This window comes from Eucyclogobius newberryi, unplaced genomic scaffold, assembly GCF_026437365.1.
Source record: "Eucyclogobius newberryi isolate DKJ021-1_F unplaced genomic scaffold, fEucNew1.0.hap1 SCAF_3, whole genome shotgun sequence".
Taxonomy (NCBI): Eukaryota; Metazoa; Chordata; class Actinopteri; order Gobiiformes; family Gobiidae; genus Eucyclogobius; species Eucyclogobius newberryi.
The window spans coordinates 34432858-34455120 of record NW_027315945.1 but is presented as its reverse complement, the minus strand read 5'-3'; the positions used below and the strand labels follow the sequence as shown (position 1 = coordinate 34455120).

At 49.7% G+C, this 22263-nt stretch overlaps 1 protein-coding gene across 1 annotated transcript in view; it reads right to left on the bottom strand.

Annotated features, from left to right (window-relative positions):
• Positions 1–2023: 2023 nt before the first annotated feature.
• Positions 2024–22263, bottom strand: part of LOC140373828 (adaptin ear-binding coat-associated protein 1-like) — a 42292-nt gene continuing 22052 nt past the window's right edge. Inside the window, exon 7 of the mRNA XM_072460522.1 lies at positions 2024–2321. Coding sequence (XP_072316623.1) covers positions 2209–2321 — 113 coding nt within the window. The 3' untranslated portion in view covers positions 2024–2208. The remainder of the gene's footprint in view (positions 2322–22263) is intronic.

The following is a 22263-nucleotide window of genomic DNA, read 5'->3' as shown; positions in this document are numbered from 1 at the left end:
CCCAACCAATGGCCAATGTAACCTATGTTTACAATGTATTATTATAATTATTTCAGTTTTATAGTCTGTAACTACGTCCCGATAGTCTACGCGTTTTACCATGAAAATATAGAGCCAGTCTAATAAAGAGCAAACTAATAATGTATTTTAAAAGTTATATGTACACGTTTGACGCTGTTGTTAGTGGCTTCATTCGGTCCTTGTGAGGAAAATGTTTGGGGATGGTTGTCCTAGAGGACCTGAAAAGCCGATGATGTCAGCGGTTTCATTTATAAATCTGCGCCCACTCGGACGAACCAGAAGCTTCCACGAACTTCTAAAACTCACTCCCGACACAGCAAAGTTCAGCTTCAAATTGTCCTTTTTAGAGATGACAAACTTAATGTGGAAAGTCTTTATAAATGAGGCCCTGCTAAGGAGTTGTAGCTAAACTGTGGAACATCGAATCTAATCCAATCTAGAATACAGTTACAGTGCACCTTTAATATCCGCATAACTGTCCCAAGGCTCGTCTGCTTCGTTTGAGAGCTGTGATTGGTCAAAAGCGCCTGTCACTCACTTGGAGCAGGGCGGAGGCTGGACCGATAGGGGGGGAACTGGCGCGCGGTTTCACAATCCCGCCAAAATATCAGACATGGCGCGGCCCGATGTGACGTGATGGTGAAACCGGACGCGGTAGAAGGTCGTGACATGAGCGACTCACGGAGCCGCGGTTTTATGGCTGCGTCACACGTTTAGCACATCTCCAGGGACAGATAAAAGTGAAGCGGCTACACTTTTGTCAGCCGCGAGGCCTAATTAATCCCTCTGCGTCCTGACATGTGCGGCACGTGCTGTTATTGAACCGTTTTACAGTGAGATTTTTGCTTTTAGACGCCGAACTAACCCTACGAGTTCACACGAGTGGCCACTAGAGGGTGGTAAAGCGCACCATCAGCCCTGTTTGGCCAGTGCATAGCCAATATCCTGATTTCAGTGGAAACAAACGCTGCATTATCTACACGCGCTGTATATTCTGTATAGTTTCTCTGTACATAAATCCGTTTATTTGACACACACGTTGTATAATACAGTGAGTTTAGGAGGGAGGAAAGGGTCGGTTAAAGGTGCACTACGTCACTTTTCCGGTGGAGGGTCTGGTCTGCACGGAGGGGGCGCGCTTCAGCCAGAATGTTCCGCAGTGTGGCATTGTCCATGGACCTTAATAATGAATCCTTTCACTCGTAGCATGAAAAAGCACTGCAGAGATAATCGACATCATGAACTGTAAAATCTGGCACATAATATTAGTGTGAACAATGTCATTTTATTTACCATTTAATTAATTCTATTTTACTGAGCTGAAGCAACTTTCTTCTGTCCGTCTTTTCTTCAGTGAGATTAATGTGCACATGGTAAACAAAGATTAAACCAAACGTATCCACGGAGACAGGAATGTGACCCCACTTACAGCAATAAAACTTTCTAGCCCTGAACATGTGCAATACTGACTTAACCATGTGCAATACCGTCATATTCATGTGCAATTACTGTCGTACTCACATGCAATTAATGTCATTCATTCATGTGCATACAACTGCTGTAAATAAGAGTGTTTACTTTACCATTAATATTAGTATTATTTGTCTTATGCCAGCTATTTTTATTTGTATTATTATTATTTTATTTTATCTTTATTTTTATTTTCTTCCCTCCAGTCCCTATGAGAGGACCTGTTTACAGGAGTTTTGTTAATAAGAGTTTCTGTTTTTGTTTATAAGAGTTCTTCTATTAAACTTCCTATAAGTTATCTGTTCTTTTCCTCATGTGTGGACAATAAAGGAATATCTTATCTTATCTTATCTTAACTGTTTTTCTATTAAAAAAACCTGTAATATATGAAAGCTGGATGAATCTAATGCCACACTGTGGAACACTCCGGGCAAGACAATAACGTCTCCATAGAAACAAGCGGGCAGCACATCCACAGGAAAAGTCACAAAGTAAAGGAAGCTACGCGGGTTAAAACAACAGTCAACATTCTAGATAAACGGGCTTTCTGCCAGATGCCCTCCCGGGGTAAATAGTGTCGAGGACGAGAGGAGAACGACACAGAAATGCAGGTTTATAGTATCTGGTGTTTCCCTGCTCAGCAGAGAAACACAGTTGGGGAAATCGTGTTGCATAAGGAAGTTCCCAAAATGAAATGGGAAAAAGAGAGAGACTTCCTCACTTTGGAGGAGCAGAGTCGAAATCCCCCCAGAGATCTGAGCTCGCCGAGGAGCTCGAGTTCGACGCAGCGAAGAAGTTTGAACTGTTTGAGTCTAGATCCAGTAAAAAGCCTGAAGAACACAACAAACATTAAAAAAGGTCAAATAAATAAATATGCTGAAACATAACTCTAACCATGGCACACCACCCACTGAAACATGACTCTAACCATGGCACACCACCCACTGAAACATGACTCTAACCATGGCACACCACCCACTGAAACATGACTCTAACCATGGCACACCACCCACTGAAACATGACTCTAACCATGGCACAACACCCACTGAAACATGACTCTAACCATGGCACACCACCCACTGAAACATGACTCTAACCATGGCACACCACCCACTGAAACATGACTCTAACCATGGCACACCACCCACTGAAACATGACTCTAACCATGGCACACCACCCACTGAAACATGACTCTAACCATGGCACACCACCCACTGAAACATGACTCTAACCATGGCACACCACCCACTGAAACATGACTCTAACCATGGCACAACACCCACTGAAACATGACTCTAACCATGGCACACCACCCACTGAAACATGACTCTAACCATGGCACACCACCCACTGAAACATGACTCTAACCATGGCACACCACCTACTGAAACATGACCCTAACCATGGCACACCACCCACTGAAACATGACCCTAACCACGGCACACCACCCACTGAAACATAACTCTAACCATGGCACACCACCCACTGAAACATGACTCTAACCATGGCACACCACCTACTGAAACATGACTCTAACCATGGCACACCACCTACTGAAACATGACCCTAACCATGGCACACCACCTACTGAAACATGACCCTAACCATGGCACACCACCCACTGAAACATGACTCTAACCATGGCACACCACCTACTGAAACATGACCCTAACCATGGCACACCACCCACTGAAACATGACCCTAACCACGGCACACCACCCACTGAAACATGACTCTAACCATGGCACACCACCCACTGAAACATGACTCTAACCATGGCACACCACCTACTGAAACATGACCCTAACCATGGCACACCACCCACTGAAACATGACTCTAACCATGGCACACCACCCACTGAAACATGACTCTAACCATGACACACCACCCACTGAAACATGACCCTACCCACGGCACACCACCCACTGAAACATGACCCTAACCATGGCACACCACCCACTGAAACATGACCCTAACCATGGCACACCACCCACTGAAACATGACCCTAACCATGGCACACCACCCGCTGAAACATGACCCTAACCATGGCACACCACCCACTGAAACATGACCCTAACCATGGCACACCACCCACTGAAACATGACCATGGCACACCACCCACTGAAACATAACCCTAACCACGGCACAACACCCACTGAAACATGACCGTGGCACAACACCCACTGAAACATGACCCTAACCACGGCACAACACCCACTGAAACATGACCATGGCACAACACCCACTGAAACATGACCATGGCACAACACCCACTGAAACATGACCCTAACCATGGCACATCACCCACTGAAAAATGACCCTAACCACGGCACACCACCCATTGAAACATGACCCTAACCACGGCACAACACCCACTGAAAAATGACCCTAACCATGGCACACCACCCACTGAAAAATGACCCTAACCATGGCACACCACCCACTGAAACATGACTCTAACCATGGCACAGCACCCACTGAAACATGACCATGGCAAACCACCCACTGAAACATGACTCTAACCATGGCACACCACCTACTGAAACATGACTCTAACCATGGCACACCACCCACTGAAACATGACTCTAACCATGGCACACCACCTACTGAAACATGACTCTAACCATGGCACACCACCCACTGAAACATGACCCTACCCACGGCACACCACCCACTGAAACATGACCCTAACCATGGCACACCACCCACTGAAACATGACCCTAACCATGGCACACCACCCACTGAAACATGACCCTAACCATGGCACACCACCCACTGAAACATGACCATGGCACACCACCCACTGAAACATAACCCTAACCACGGCACAACACCCACTGAAACATGACCGTGGCACAACACCCACTGAAACATGACCCTAACCACGGCACAACACCCACTGAAACATGACCGTAACCACGACACAACACCCACTGAAACATGACCATGGCACAACACCCACTAAAACATGACCCTAACCATGGCACAACACCCACTGAAACATGACCATGGCATACCACCCACTGAAACATAACCATAACCATGGCACACCACCCACTGAAACATGACCATGGCACAACACCCACTGAAACATGACCCTAACCATGGCACATCACCCACTGAAAAATGACCCTAACCACGACACACCACCCATTGAATCATGACCCTAACCACGGCACAACACCCACTGAAAAATGACCCTAACCATGGCACACCACCCACTGAAAAATGACCCTAACCATGGCACACCACCCACTGAAACATGACCCTAACCATGGCACATCACCCACTGAAAAATGACCCTAACCACGGCACACCACCCACTGAAAAATAACCCTAACCATGGCACAGCACCCACTGAAACAGGACCATGGCAAACCACCCACTGAAACATGACCCTAACCAAGGCACAGCACCCACTGAAACATGACCCTAACCATGGCACAGCACCCACTGAAACATAACCATGGCACAACACCCACTAAAACATGACCCTAACCATGGCACAACACCAACTGAAACATGACCATGGCACACCACCCACTGAAACATAACCCTAACCATGGAGCAACACCCACTGAAACATAACCATGGCACAACACCCACTAAAATATGACCCTAACCACGGCACAACACCCACTGAAACATGACCCTAACCATGGCACAACACCCACTGAACCATGACCATGGCATACCACCCACTGAAACATAACCCTAACCATGGCACACCACCCACTGAAACATGACCATGGCACATCACCCACTGAAACATGACCCTAACCACGGCACACCACCCACTGAAACATGACCCTAACCACGGCACACCACCCACTGAAACATGACCCTAACCATGGCACACCACCCACTGAAACATGACCCTAACCACGGCACACCACCCACTGAAACATGACCCTAACCATGGAACACCACCCACTGAAACATGACCCTAACCATGGCACACCACCCACTGAAACATGACCCTAACCATGGCACACCACCCACTGAAACATGACCCTAACCATGGCACACCACCCACTGAAACATGACCCTAACCATGGCACACCACCCACTGAAACATAACCCTAACCATGGCACACCACCCACTGAAACATGACCCTAACCATGGCATATCACCCACTGAAACATGACCCTAACCATGGCACACCACCCACTGAAACATGACCTAACCATGGCACATCACCCACTGAAACATGACCCTAACCATGGCACACCACCCACTGAAACATAACCCTAACCACGGCACATCACCCACTGAAACATGACCCTAACCATGGCACACCACCCTCTGAAACATGACCCTAACCACGGCACAACACCCACTGAAACATGACCCTAACCATGGCACACCACCCACTGAAACATGACCCTAACCATGGCACACCACCCACTGAAACATGACCCTAACCATGGCACATCACCCACTGAAACATGACCCTAACCATGGCACACCACCCACTGAAACATGACCCTAACCATGGCACATCACCCACTGAAACATGACCCTAACCATGGCACACCACCCACTGAAACATGACCCTAACCATGGCACATCACCCAATGAAACATGACCCTAACCATGGCACATCACCCACTGAAACATGACCCTAACCATGGCACACCACCCACTGAAACATGACCCTAACCATGGCACACCACCCACTGAAACATGACCCTAACCACGGCACAACACCCACTGAAACATGACCATGGCATACCACCCACTGAAACATAACCCTAACCATGGCACACCACCCACTGAAACATGACCATGGCAAAACACCCACTGAAACATGACCCTAACCACGGCACACCACCCACTGAAAAATGACCCTAACCATGGCACACCACCCACTGAAACATGACCATGGCAAACCACCCACTGAAACATGACCCTAACCATGGCAAACCACCCACTGAAACATGACCCTAACCATGGCACACCACCCACTGACACATGACCCTAACCATGGCACACCACCCACTGAAACATGACCCTAACCATGGCACACCACCCACTGAAACATGACCATGGCACAACACCCACTGAAACATGACCCTAACCATGGCACATCACCCACTGAAAAATGACCCTAACCACGGCACACCACCCACTAAAACATGACCCTAACCACGGCACAACACCCACTGAAAAATGACCCTAACCATGGCACACCACCCACTGAAACATGACCCTAACCATGGCACACCACCCACTGAAACATGACCCTAACCATGGCACACCACCCACTGAAACATGACCATAACCATAGCACACCACCCACTGAAACATGACCCTAACCATGGCACACCACCCACTGAAACATGACCATGGCAAACCACCCACTGAAACATGACCCTAACCATGGCACACCACCCACTGAAACATGACCCTAACCATGGCACACCACCCACTGAAACATGACCCTAACCATGGCACACCACCCACTGAAACATGACCCTAACCATGGCACATCACCCACTGAAAAATGACCCTAACCACGGCACACCACCCACTGAAAAATAACCCTAACCATGGCACAGCACCCACTGAAACAGGACCATGGCAAACCACCCACTGAAACATGACCCTAACCAAGGCACAGCACCCACTGAAACATGACCCTAACCATGGCACAGCACCCACTGAAACATAACCATGGCACAACACCCACTAAAACATGACCCTAACCATGGCACAACACCAACTGAAACATGACCATGGCACACCACCCACTGAAACATAACCCTAACCATGGAGCAACACCCACTGAAACATAACCATGGCACAACACCCACTAAAATATGACCCTAACCACGGCACAACACCCACTGAAACATGACCCTAACCATGGCACAACACCCACTGAACCATGACCATGGCATACCACCCACTGAAACATAACCCTAACCATGGCACACCACCCACTGAAACATGACCATGGCACATCACCCACTGAAACATGACCCTAACCACGGCACACCACCCACTGAAACATGACCCTAACCACGGCACACCACCCACTGAAACATGACCCTAACCATGGCACACCACCCACTGAAACATGACCCTAACCACGGCACACCACCCACTGAAACATGACCCTAACCATGGAACACCACCCACTGAAACATGACCCTAACCATGGCACACCACCCACTGAAACATGACCCTAACCATGGCACACCACCCACTGAAACATGACCCTAACCATGGCACACCACCCACTGAAACATGACCCTAACCATGGCACACCACCCACTGAAACATAACCCTAACCATGGCACACCACCCACTGAAACATGACCCTAACCATGGCATATCACCCACTGAAACATGACCCTAACCATGGCACACCACCCACTGAAACATGACCTAACCATGGCACATCACCCACTGAAACATGACCCTAACCATGGCACACCACCCACTGAAACATAACCCTAACCACGGCACATCACCCACTGAAACATGACCCTAACCATGGCACACCACCCTCTGAAACATGACCCTAACCACGGCACAACACCCACTGAAACATGACCCTAACCATGGCACACCACCCACTGAAACATGACCCTAACCATGGCACACCACCCACTGAAACATGACCCTAACCATGGCACATCACCCACTGAAACATGACCCTAACCATGGCACACCACCCACTGAAACATGACCCTAACCATGGCACATCACCCACTGAAACATGACCCTAACCATGGCACACCACCCACTGAAACATGACCCTAACCATGGCACATCACCCAATGAAACATGACCCTAACCATGGCACATCACCCACTGAAACATGACCCTAACCATGGCACACCACCCACTGAAACATGACCCTAACCATGGCACACCACCCACTGAAACATGACCCTAACCACGGCACAACACCCACTGAAACATGACCATGGCATACCACCCACTGAAACATAACCCTAACCATGGCACACCACCCACTGAAACATGACCATGGCAAAACACCCACTGAAACATGACCCTAACCACGGCACACCACCCACTGAAAAATGACCCTAACCATGGCACACCACCCACTGAAACATGACCATGGCAAACCACCCACTGAAACATGACCCTAACCATGGCAAACCACCCACTGAAACATGACCCTAACCATGGCACACCACCCACTGACACATGACCCTAACCATGGCACACCACCCACTGAAACATGACCCTAACCATGGCACACCACCCACTGAAACATGACCATGGCACAACACCCACTGAAACATGACCCTAACCATGGCACATCACCCACTGAAAAATGACCCTAACCACGGCACACCACCCACTAAAACATGACCCTAACCACGGCACAACACCCACTGAAAAATGACCCTAACCATGGCACACCACCCACTGAAACATGACCCTAACCATGGCACACCACCCACTGAAACATGACCCTAACCATGGCACACCACCCACTGAAACATGACCATAACCATAGCACACCACCCACTGAAACATGACCCTAACCATGGCACACCACCCACTGAAACATGACCATGGCAAACCACCCACTGAAACATGACCCTAACCATGGCACACCACCCACTGAAACATGACCCTAACCATGGCACACCACCCACTGAAACATGACCCTAACCATGGCACACCACCCACTGAAACATGACCCTAACCATGGCACATCACCCACTGAAACATGACCCTAACCATGGCACACCACCCACTGAAACATGACCCTAACAATGGCACAACACCCACTGAAACATGACCATGGCATACCACCCACTGAAACATAACCCTAACCATGGCACACCACCCACTGAAACATGACCTTAACCATGGCACACCACCCACTGAAACATGACCCTAACCATGGCACATCACCCACTGAAACATGACCCTAACCACCGCACACCACCCACTGAAACATGACCCTAACCATGGCACACCACCCACTGAAACATGACCCTAACCATGGCACATCACCCACTGAAACATGACCCTAACCATGGCACACCACCCACTGAAACATGACCCTAACCATGGCACATCACCCACTGAAACATGACCCTAACCATGGCACACCACCCACTGAAACATGACCCTAACCATGGCACATCACCCACTGAAACATGACCCTAACCATGGCACACCACCCACTGAAACATGACCCTAACCACGGCACAACACCCACTGAAACATGACCATGGCACAACACCCACTAAAACATGACCCTAACCATGGCACACCACCCACTGAAACATGACCCTAACCATGGCACACCAACCACTGAAACATGACCCTAACCATGGCACAACACCCACTGAAACATGACCCTAACCATGGCACACCACCCACTGAATAATGACCCTAACCATGGCACACCACCCACTGAAACATGACCCTAACCATGGCACATCACCCACTGAAAAATGACCCTAACCATGGCACACCACCCACTGAAACATGACCCTAACCATGGCACACCACCCACTGAAACATGACTCTAACCATGGCACACCACCCACTGAAACATGACTCTAACCATGGCACACCACCCACTGAAACATGACCCTAACCATGGCACACCACCCACTGAAACATGACCCTAACCATGGCACACCACCCACTGAAACATGACCCTAACCATGGCACACCACCCACTGAAACATGACCATAACCATGGCACACCACCCACTGAAACATGACCCTAACCATGGCACACCACCCACTGAAACATGACCATGGCAAACCACCCACTGAAACATGACCCTAACCATGGCACACCACCCACTGAAACATGACCCTAACCATGGTACACCACCCACTGAAACATGACCCTAACCATGGCACACCACCCACTGAAACATGACCCTAACCATGGCACATCACCCACTGAAACATGACCCTAACCATGGCACATCACCCACTAAAACATGACCCTAACCATGGCACACCACCCACTGAAACATGACCCTAACCACGGCACAACACCCACTAAAACATGACCCTAACCATGGCACACCACCCACTGAAACATGACCCTAACCATGGCACACCACCCACTGAAACATGACCCTAACCATGGCACATCACCCACTGAAACATGACCCTAACCATGGCACACCACCCACTGAAACATGACCCTAACCATGGCACACCACCCACTGAAACATGACCCTAACCATGGCACACCACCCACTGAAACATGACCCTAACCACGGCACAACACCCACTGAAACATGACCATGGCACAACACCCACTAAAACATGACCCTAACCACGGCACATCACCCACTGAAACATGACCCTAACCATGGCATATCACCCACTGAAACATGACAATGGCACAACACCCACTAAAACATGACCCTAACCACGGCACAACACCCACTGAAACATGACCCTAACCACGACACAACACCCACTGAAACATCACCATGGCACAACACCCACTAAAACATGACCCTAACCATGGCACAACACCCACTGAAACATGACCATGGCATACCACCCACTGAAACATAACCATAACCATGGCACACCACCCACTGTAACATGACCATGGCACAACACCCACTGAAACATGACCCTAACCATGGCACACCACCCACTGAAAAATGACCCTAACCATGGCACACCACCCACTGAAACATGACCCTAACCATGGCACATCACCCACTGAAAAATGACCCTAACCATGGCACACCACCCACTGAAACATGACCCTAACCACGGCACGCCACCCACTGAAAAATAACCCTAACCATGGCACAGCACCCACTGAAACATGACCATGGCAAACCACCCATTGAAACATGACCCTAACCAAGGCACAGCACCCACTGAAACATGACCCTAACCATGGCACAGCACCCACTGAAACATAACCATGGCACATCACCCACTGAAACATGACCATGGCACAACATCCACTAAAACATGACCCTAACCATGGCACAATACCCACTGAAACATGACCATGGCACACCACCCACTGAAACATAACCCTAACCATGGCACAACACCCACTGAAACATAACCATGGCACAACACCCACTAAAACATGACCCTAACAACGGCACAACACCCACTGAAACATGACCCTAACCATGGCACAACACCCACTGAAACATGACCATGGCATACCACCCACTGAAACATAACCCTAACCATGGCACACCACCCACTGAAACATGACCATGGCACAACACCCACTGAAACATAACCCTAACCATTGCACATCACCCACTGAAACATGACCATGGCACAACACCCACTGAAACATGACCCTAACCATTGCACAACACCCACTGAAACATGACCATGGCACAACACCCACTAAAACATGACCCTAACCACGGCACATCACCCACTGAAACATGACCCTAACCATGGCACATCTCCCACTGAAACATGACCATGGCACAACACCCACTAAAAATGACCCTAACCACGGCACAACACCCACTGAAACATGACCCTAACCACGACACAACACCCACTGAAACATGACCATGGCACAACACCCACTAAAACATGACCCTAACCATGGCACAACACCCACTGAAACATGACCATGGCATACCACCCACTGAAACATGACCATGGCACAACACCCACTGAAACATGACCCTAACCATGGCACATCACCCACTGAAAAATGACCCTAACCATGGCACACTACCCACTGAAACATGACCCTAACCACGGCACACCACCCACTGAAAAATAACCCTAACCATGGCACACCACCCACTGAAACATGACCCTAACCATGGCACACCACCCACTGAAACATGACCCTAACCATGGCACACCACCCACTGAAACATGACCATAACCATAGCACACCACCCACTGAAACATGACCCTAACCATGGCACACCACCCACTGAAACATGACCATGGCAAACCACCCACTGAAACATGACCCTAACCATGGCACACCACCCACTGAAACATGACCCTAACCATGGCACACCACCCACTGAAACATGACCCTAACCATGGCACACCACCCACTGAAACATGACCCTAACCATGGCACATCACCCACTGAAACATGACCCTAACCATGGCACACCACCCACTGAAACATGACCCTAACAATGGCACAACACCCACTGAAACATGACCATGGCATACCACCCACTGAAACATAACCCTAACCATGGCACACCACCCACTGAAACATGACCTTAACCATGGCACACCACCCACTGAAACATGACCCTAACCATGGCACATCACCCACTGAAACATGACCCTAACCACCGCACACCACCCACTGAAACATGACCCTAACCATGGCACACCACCCACTGAAACATGACCCTAACTATGGCACATCACCCACTGAAACATGACCCTAACCATGGCACACCACCCACTGAAACATGACCCTAACCATGGCACATCACCCACTGAAACATGACCCTAACCATGGCACACCACCCACTGAAACATGACCCTAACCATGGCACATCACCCACTGAAACATGACCCTAACCATGGCACACCACCCACTGAAACATGACCCTAACCACGGCACAACACCCACTGAAACATGACCATGGCACAACACCCACTTAAAACATGACCCTAACCATGGCACACCACCCACTGAAACATGACCCTAACCATGGCACACCAACCACTGAAACATGACCCTAACCATGGCACAACACCCACTGAAACATGACCCTAACCATGGCACACCACCCACTGAATAATGACCCTAACCATGGCACACCACCCACTGAAACATGACCCTAACCATGGCACATCACCCACTGAAAAATGACCCTAACCATGGCACACCACCCACTGAAACATGACCCTAACCATGGCACACCACCCACTGAAACATGACTCTAACCATGGCACACCACCCACTGAAACATGACTCTAACCATGGCACACCACCCACTGAAACATGACCCTAACCATGGCACACCACCCACTGAAACATGACCCTAACCATGGCACACCACCCACTGAAACATGACCCTAACCATGGCACACCACCCACTGAAACATGATCATAACCATGGCACACCACCCACTGAAACATGACCCTAACCATGGCACACCACCCACTGAAACATGACCATGGCAAACCACCCACTGAAACATGACCCTAACCATGGCACACCACCCACTGAAACATGACCCTAACCATGGTACACCACCCACTGAAACATGACCCTAACCATGGCACACCACCCACTGAAACATGACCCTAACCATGGCACATCACCCACTGAAACATGACCCTAACCATGGCACATCACCCACTAAAACATGACCCTAACCATGGCACACCACCCACTGAAACATGACCCTAACCACGGCACAACACCCACTAAAACATGACCCTAACCATGGCACACCACCCACTGAAACATGACCCTAACCATGGCACACCACCCACTGAAACATGACCCTAACCATGGCACATCACCCACTGAAACATGACCCTAACCATGGCACACCACCCACTGAAACATGACCCTAACCATGGCACACCACCCACTGAAACATGACCCTAACCATGGCACACCACCCACTGAAACATGACCCTAACCACGGCACAACACCCACTGAAACATGACCATGGCACAACACCCACTAAAACATGACCCTAACCACGGCACATCACCCACTGAAACATGACCCTAACCATGGCATATCACCCACTGAAACATGACAATGGCACAACACCCACTAAAACATGACCCTAACCACGGCACAACACCCACTGAAACATGACCCTAACCACGACACAACACCCACTGAAACATGACCATGGCACAACACCCACTAAAACATGACCCTAACCATGGCACAACACCCACTGAAACATGACCATGGCATACCACCCACTGAAACATAACCATAACCATGGCACACCACCCACTGTAACATGACCATGGCACAACACCCACTGAAACATGACCCTAACCATGGCACACCACCCACTGAAAAATGACCCTAACCATGGCACACCACCCACTGAAACATGACCCTAACCATGGCACATCACCCACTGAAAAATGACCCTAACCATGGCACACCACCCACTGAAACATGACCCTAACCACGGCACGCCACCCACTGAAAAATAACCCTAACCATGGCACAGCACCCACTGAAACATGACCATGGCAAACCACCCATTGAAACATGACCCTAACCAAGGCACAGCACCCACTGAAACATGACCCTAACCATGGCACAGCACCCACTGAAACATAACCATGGCACATCACCCACTGAAACATGACCATGGCACAACATCCACTAAAACATGACCCTAACCATGGCACAATACCCACTGAAACATGACCATGGCACACCACCCACTGAAACATAACCCTAACCATGGCACAACACCCACTGAAACATAACCATGGCACAACACCCACTAAAACATGACCCTAACAATGGCACAACACCCACTGAAACATGACCCTAACCATGGCACAACACCCACTGAAACATGACCATGGCATACCACCCACTGAAACATAACCCTAACCATGGCACACCACCCACTGAAACATGACCATGGCACAACACCCACTGAAACATAACCCTAACCATTGCACATCACCCACTGAAACATGACCATGGCACAACACCCACTGAAACATGACCCTAACCATTGCACAACACCCACTGAAACATGACCATGGCACAACACCCACTAAAACATGACCCTAACCACGGCACATCACCCACTGAAACATGACCCTAACCATGGCACATCTCCCACTGAAACATGACCATGGCACAACACCCACTAAAAATGACCCTAACCACGGCACAACACCCACTGAAACATGACCCTAACCACGACACAACACCCACTGAAACATGACCATGGCACAACACCCACTAAAACATGACCCTAACCATGGCACAACACCCACTGAAACATGACCATGGCATACCACCCACTGAAACATGACCATGGCACAACACCCACTGAAACATGACCCTAACCATGGCACATCACCCACTGAAAAATGACCCTAACCATGGCACACTACCCACTGAAACATGACCCTAACCACGGCACACCACCCACTGAAAAATAACCCTAACCATGGCACAGCACCCACTGAAACATGACCATGGCAAACCACCCACTGAAACATGACCCTAACCAAGGCACAGCACCCACTGAAACATGACCCTAACCATGGCACAGCACCCACTGAAACATAACCATGGCACATCACCCACTGAAACATGACCATGGCACAACACCCACTAAAACATGACCCTAACCATGGCACAATACCCACTGAAACATGACCATGGCACACCACCCACTGAAACATAACCCTAACCATGGCACAACACCCACTGAAACATAACCATGGCACAACACCCACTAAAACATGACCCTAACCACGGCACAACACCCACTGAAACATGACCCTAACCATGGCACAACACCCACTGAAACATGACCATGGCATACCACCCACTGAAACATAACCCTAACCATGGCACACCACCCACTGAAACATGACCATGGCACAACACCCACTGAAACATGACCCTAACCATTGCACATCACCCACTGAAACATGACTCTAACCACGGCACACCACCCACTGAAACATGACCCTAACCATGGCACACCACCCACTGAAACATGACCCTAACCACGGCACACCACCCACTGAAAATTAACCCTAACCACGGCACACCACCCACTGAAACATGACCCTAACCATGGCACACCACCCACTGAAACATGACCCTAACCATGGCACACCACCCACTGAAACATGACCCTAACCATGGCACACCACCCACTGAAACATGACCCTAACCATGGCACACCACCCACTGAAACATGACCCTAACCATGGCACAAACCCACTGAAACATGACCCTAACCATGGCACACCACCCACTGAAACATGACCCTAACCATGGCACATCACCCACTGAAACATGACCCTAACCATGGCACACCACCCACTGAAACATGACCCTAACCATGGCACATCACCCACTGAAACATGACCCTAACCATGGCACACCACCCACTGAAACATGACCCTAACCATGGCACATCACCCACTGAAAAATGACCATGGCACAACACCCACTAAAACATGACCCTAACCATGGCACAACACCCACTGAAACATGACCATGGCACACCACCCACTGAAACATAACCCTAACCATGGCACAACACCCACTGAAACATGACCATGGCACACCACCCACTGAAACATAACCCTAACCATGGCACAGCACCCACTGAAACATAACCATGGCACAACACCCACTGAAACATGACCCTAACCACGGCACAACACCCACTGAAACATGACCATGGCACAACACCCACTAAAACATGACCCTAACCACGGCACAACACCCACTGAAACATGACCATGACATTCCACCCACTGAAACATAACCCTAACCATGGCACAGCACCCACTGAAACATAACCATGGCACAACACCCACTGAAACATGACCCTAACCATGGCACACCACCCACTGAAACATGACCCTAACCATGGCACATCACCCACTGAAACATGACCCTAACCATGGCATACCACCCACTGAAATATAACCCTAACCATGGCACACCACCCACTGAAACATGACCCTAACCATGGCACACCACCCACTGAAACATGACCCTAACCACGGCACACCACCCACTGAAAAATGACCCTAACCATGGCACACAGCCCACTGAAACATGACCATGGCAAACCACCCACTGAAACATGACCCTAACCATGGCAAACCACCCACTGAAACATGACCCTAACCATGGCACACCACCCACTGACACATGACCCTAACCATGGCACACCACCCACTGAAACATGACCCTAACCATGGCACACCACCCACTGAAACATGACCATGGCACAACACCCACTGAAACATGACCCTAACCATGGCACATCACCCACTGAAAAATGACCCTAACCACGGCACACCACCCACTAAAACATGACCCTAACCACGGCACAACACCCACTGAAAAATGACCCTAACCATGGCACACCACCCACTGAAACATGACCCTAACCATGGCACACCACCCACTGAAACATGACCCTAACCATGGCACACCACCCACTGAAACATGACCATAACCATAGCACACCACCCACTGAAACATGACCCTAACCATGGCACACCACCCACTGAAACATGACCATGGCAAACCACCCACTGAAACATGACCCTAACCATGGCACACCACCCACTGAAACATGACCCTAACCATGGCACACCACCCACTGAAACATGACCCTAACCATGGCACACCACCCACTGAAACATGACCCTAACCATGGCACACCACCCACTGAAACATGACCCTAACCATGGCACATCACCCACTGAAACATGACCCTAACCATGGCACACCACCCACTGAAACATGACCCTAACAATGGCACAACACCCACTGAAACATGACCATGGCATACCACCCACTGAAACATAACCTTAACCATGGCACACCACCCACTGAAACATGACCATGGCACAACACCCACTGAAACATGACCCTAACCATGGCACATCACCCACTGAAACATGACCCTAACCACCGCACACCACCCACTGAAACATGACCCTAACCATGGCACACCACCCACTGAAACATGACCCTAACCATGGCACATCACCCACTGAAACATGACCCTAACCATGGCACACCACCCACTGAAACATGACCCTAACCATGGCACATCACCCACTGAAACATGACCCTAACCATGGCACACCACCCACTGAAACATGACCCTAACCATGGCACATCACCCACTGAAACATGACCCTAACCATGGCACACCACCCACTGAAACATGACCCTAACCACGGCACAACACCCACTGAAACATGACCATGGCACAACACCCACTAAAACATGACCCTAACCATGGCACACCACCCACTGAAACATGACCCTAACCATGGCACACCAACCACTGAAACATGACCCTAACCATGGCACAACACCCACTGAAACATGACCCTAACCATGGCCCACCACCCACTGAATAATGACCCTAACCATGGCACACCACCCACTGAAACATGACCCTAACCATGGCACATCACCCACTGAAAAATGACCCTAACCATGGCACACCACCCACTGAAACATGACCCTAACCATGGCACACCACCCACTGAAACATGACTCTAACCATGGCACACCACCCACTGAAACATGACTCTAACCATGGCACACCACCCACTGAAACATGACCCTAACCATGGCACACCACCCACTGAAACATGACCCTAACCATGGCACACCACCCACTGAAACATGACCCTAACCATGGCACACCACCCACTGAAACATGACCATAACCATGGCACACCACCCACTGAAACATGACCCTAACCATGGCACACCACCCACTGAAACATGACCATGGCAAACCACCCACTGAAACATGACCCTAACCATGGCACACCACCCACTGAAACATGACCCTAACCATGGCACATCACCCACTGAAACATGACCCTAACCATGGCACATCACCCACTAAAACATGACCCTAACCATGGCACACCACCCACTGAAACATGACCCTAACCACGGCACAACACCCACTAAAACATGACCCTAACCATGGCACACCACCCACTGAAACATGACCCTAACCATGGCACACCACCCACTGAAACATGACCCTAACCATGGCACATCACCCACTGAAACATGACCCTAACCATGGCACACCACCCACTGAAACATGACCCTAACCATGGCACACCACCCACTGAAACATGACCCTAACCACGGCACAACACCCACTGAAACATGACCATGGCACAACACCCACTAAAACATGACCCTAACCACGGCACATCACCCACTGAAACATGACCCTAACCATGGCATATCACCCACTGAAACATGACAATGGCACAACACCCACTAAAACATGACCCTAACCACGGCACAACACCCACTGAAACATGACCCTAACCACGACACAACACCCACTGAAACATGACCATGGCACAACACCCACTAAAACATGACCCTAACCATGGCACAACACCCACTGAAACATGACCATGGCATACCACCCACTGAAACATAACCATAACCATGGCACACCACCCACTGTAACATGACCATGGCACAACACCCACTGAAACATGACCCTAACCATGGCACACCACCCACTGAAAAATGACCCTAACCATGGCACACCACCCACTGAAACATGACCCTAACCATGGCACATCACCCACTGAAAAATGACCCTAACCATGGCACACCACCCACTGAAACATGACCCTAACCACGGCACACCACCCACTGAAAAATAACCCTAACCATGGCACAGCACCCACTGAAACATGACCATGGCAAACCACCCATTGAAACATGACCCTAACCAAGGCACAGCACCCACTGAAACATGACCCTAACCATGGCACAGCACCCACTGAAACATAACCATGGCACATCACCCACTGAAACATGACCATGGCACAACATCCACTAAAACATGACCCTAACCATGGCACAATACCCACTGAAACATGACCATGGCAAACCACCCATTGAAACATGACCCTAACCAAGGCACAGCACCCACTGAAACATGACCCTAACCATGGCACAGCACCCACTGAAACATAACCATGGCACATCACCCACTGAAACATGACCATGGCACAACATCCACTAAAACATGACCCTAACCATGGCACAATACCCACTGAAACATGACCATGGCACACCACCCACTGAAACATAACCCTAACCATGGCACAAAACCCACTGAAACATAACCATGGCACAACACCCACTAAAACATGACCCTAACAACGGCACAACACCCACTGAAACATGACCCTAACCGTGGCACAACACCCACTGAAACATGACCATGGCATACCACCCACTGAAACATAACCCTAACCATGGCACACCACCCACTGAAACATGACCATGGCACAACACCCACTGAAACATAACCCTAACCATTGCACATCACCCACTGAAACATGACCATGGCACAACACCCACTGAAACATGACCCTAACCATTGCACAACACCCACTGAAACATGACCATGGCACAACACCCACTAAAACATGACCCTAACCACGGCACATCACCCACTGAAACATGACCCTAACCATGGCACATCTCCCACTGAAACATGACCATGGCACAACACCCACTAAAAATGACCCTAACCACGGCACAACACCCACTGAAACATGACCCTAACCACGACACAACACCCACTGAAACATGACCATGGCACAACACCCACTAAAACATGACCCTAACCATGGCACAACACCCACTGAAACATGACCATGGCATACCACCCACTGAAACATGACCATGGCACAACACCCACTGAAACATGACCCTAACCATGGCACATCACCCACTGAAAAATGACCCTAACCATGGCACACTACCCACTGAAACATGACCCTAACCACGGCACACCACCCACTGAAAAATAACCCTAACCATGGCACAGCACCCACTGAAACATGACCATGGCAAACCACCCACTGAAACATGACCCTAACCAAGGCACAGCACCCACTGAAACATGACCCTAACCATGGCACAGCACCCACTGAAACATAACCATGGCACATCACCCACTGAAACATGACCATGGCACAAAACCCACTAAAACATGACCCTAACCATGGCACAATACCCACTGAAACATGACCATGGCACACCACCCACTGAAACATAACCCTAACCATGGCACAACACCCACTGAAACATAACCATGGCACAACACCCACTAAAACATGACCCTAACCCCGGCACAACACCCACTGAAACATGACCCTAACCATGGCACAACACCCACTGAAACATGACCATGGCATACCACCCACTGAAACATAACCCTAACCATGGCACACCACCCACTGAAACATGACCATGGCACAACACCCACTGAAACATGACCCTAACCATTGCACATCACCCACTGAAACATGACTCTAACCACGGCACACCACCCACTGAAACATGACCCTAACCATGGCACACCACCCACTGAAACATGACCCTAACCACGGCACACCACCCACTGAAAATTAACCCTAACCACGGCACACCACCCACTGAAACATGACCCTAACCATGGCACACCACCCACTGAAACATGACCCTAACCATGGCACACCACCCACTGAAACATGACCCTAACCATGGCACACCACCCACTGAAACATGACCCTAACCATGGCACACCACCCACTGAAACATGACCCTAACCATGGCACAAACCCAATGAAACATGACCCTAACCATGGCACACCACCCACTGAAACATGACCCTAACCATGGCACATCACCCACTGAAACATGACCCTAACCATGGCACACCACCCACTGAAACATGACCCTAACCATGGCACATCACCCACTGAAACGTGACCCTAACCATGGCACACCACCCACTGAAACATGACCCTAACCATGGCACATCACCCACTGAAAAATGACCATGGCACAACACCCACTAAAACATGACCCTAACCATGGCACAACACCCACTGAAACATGACCATGGCACACCACCCACTGAAACATAACCCTAACCATGGCACAACACCCACTGAAACATGACCATGGCACACCACCCACTGAAACATAACCCTAACCATGGCACAGCACCCACTGAAACATAACCATGGCACAACACC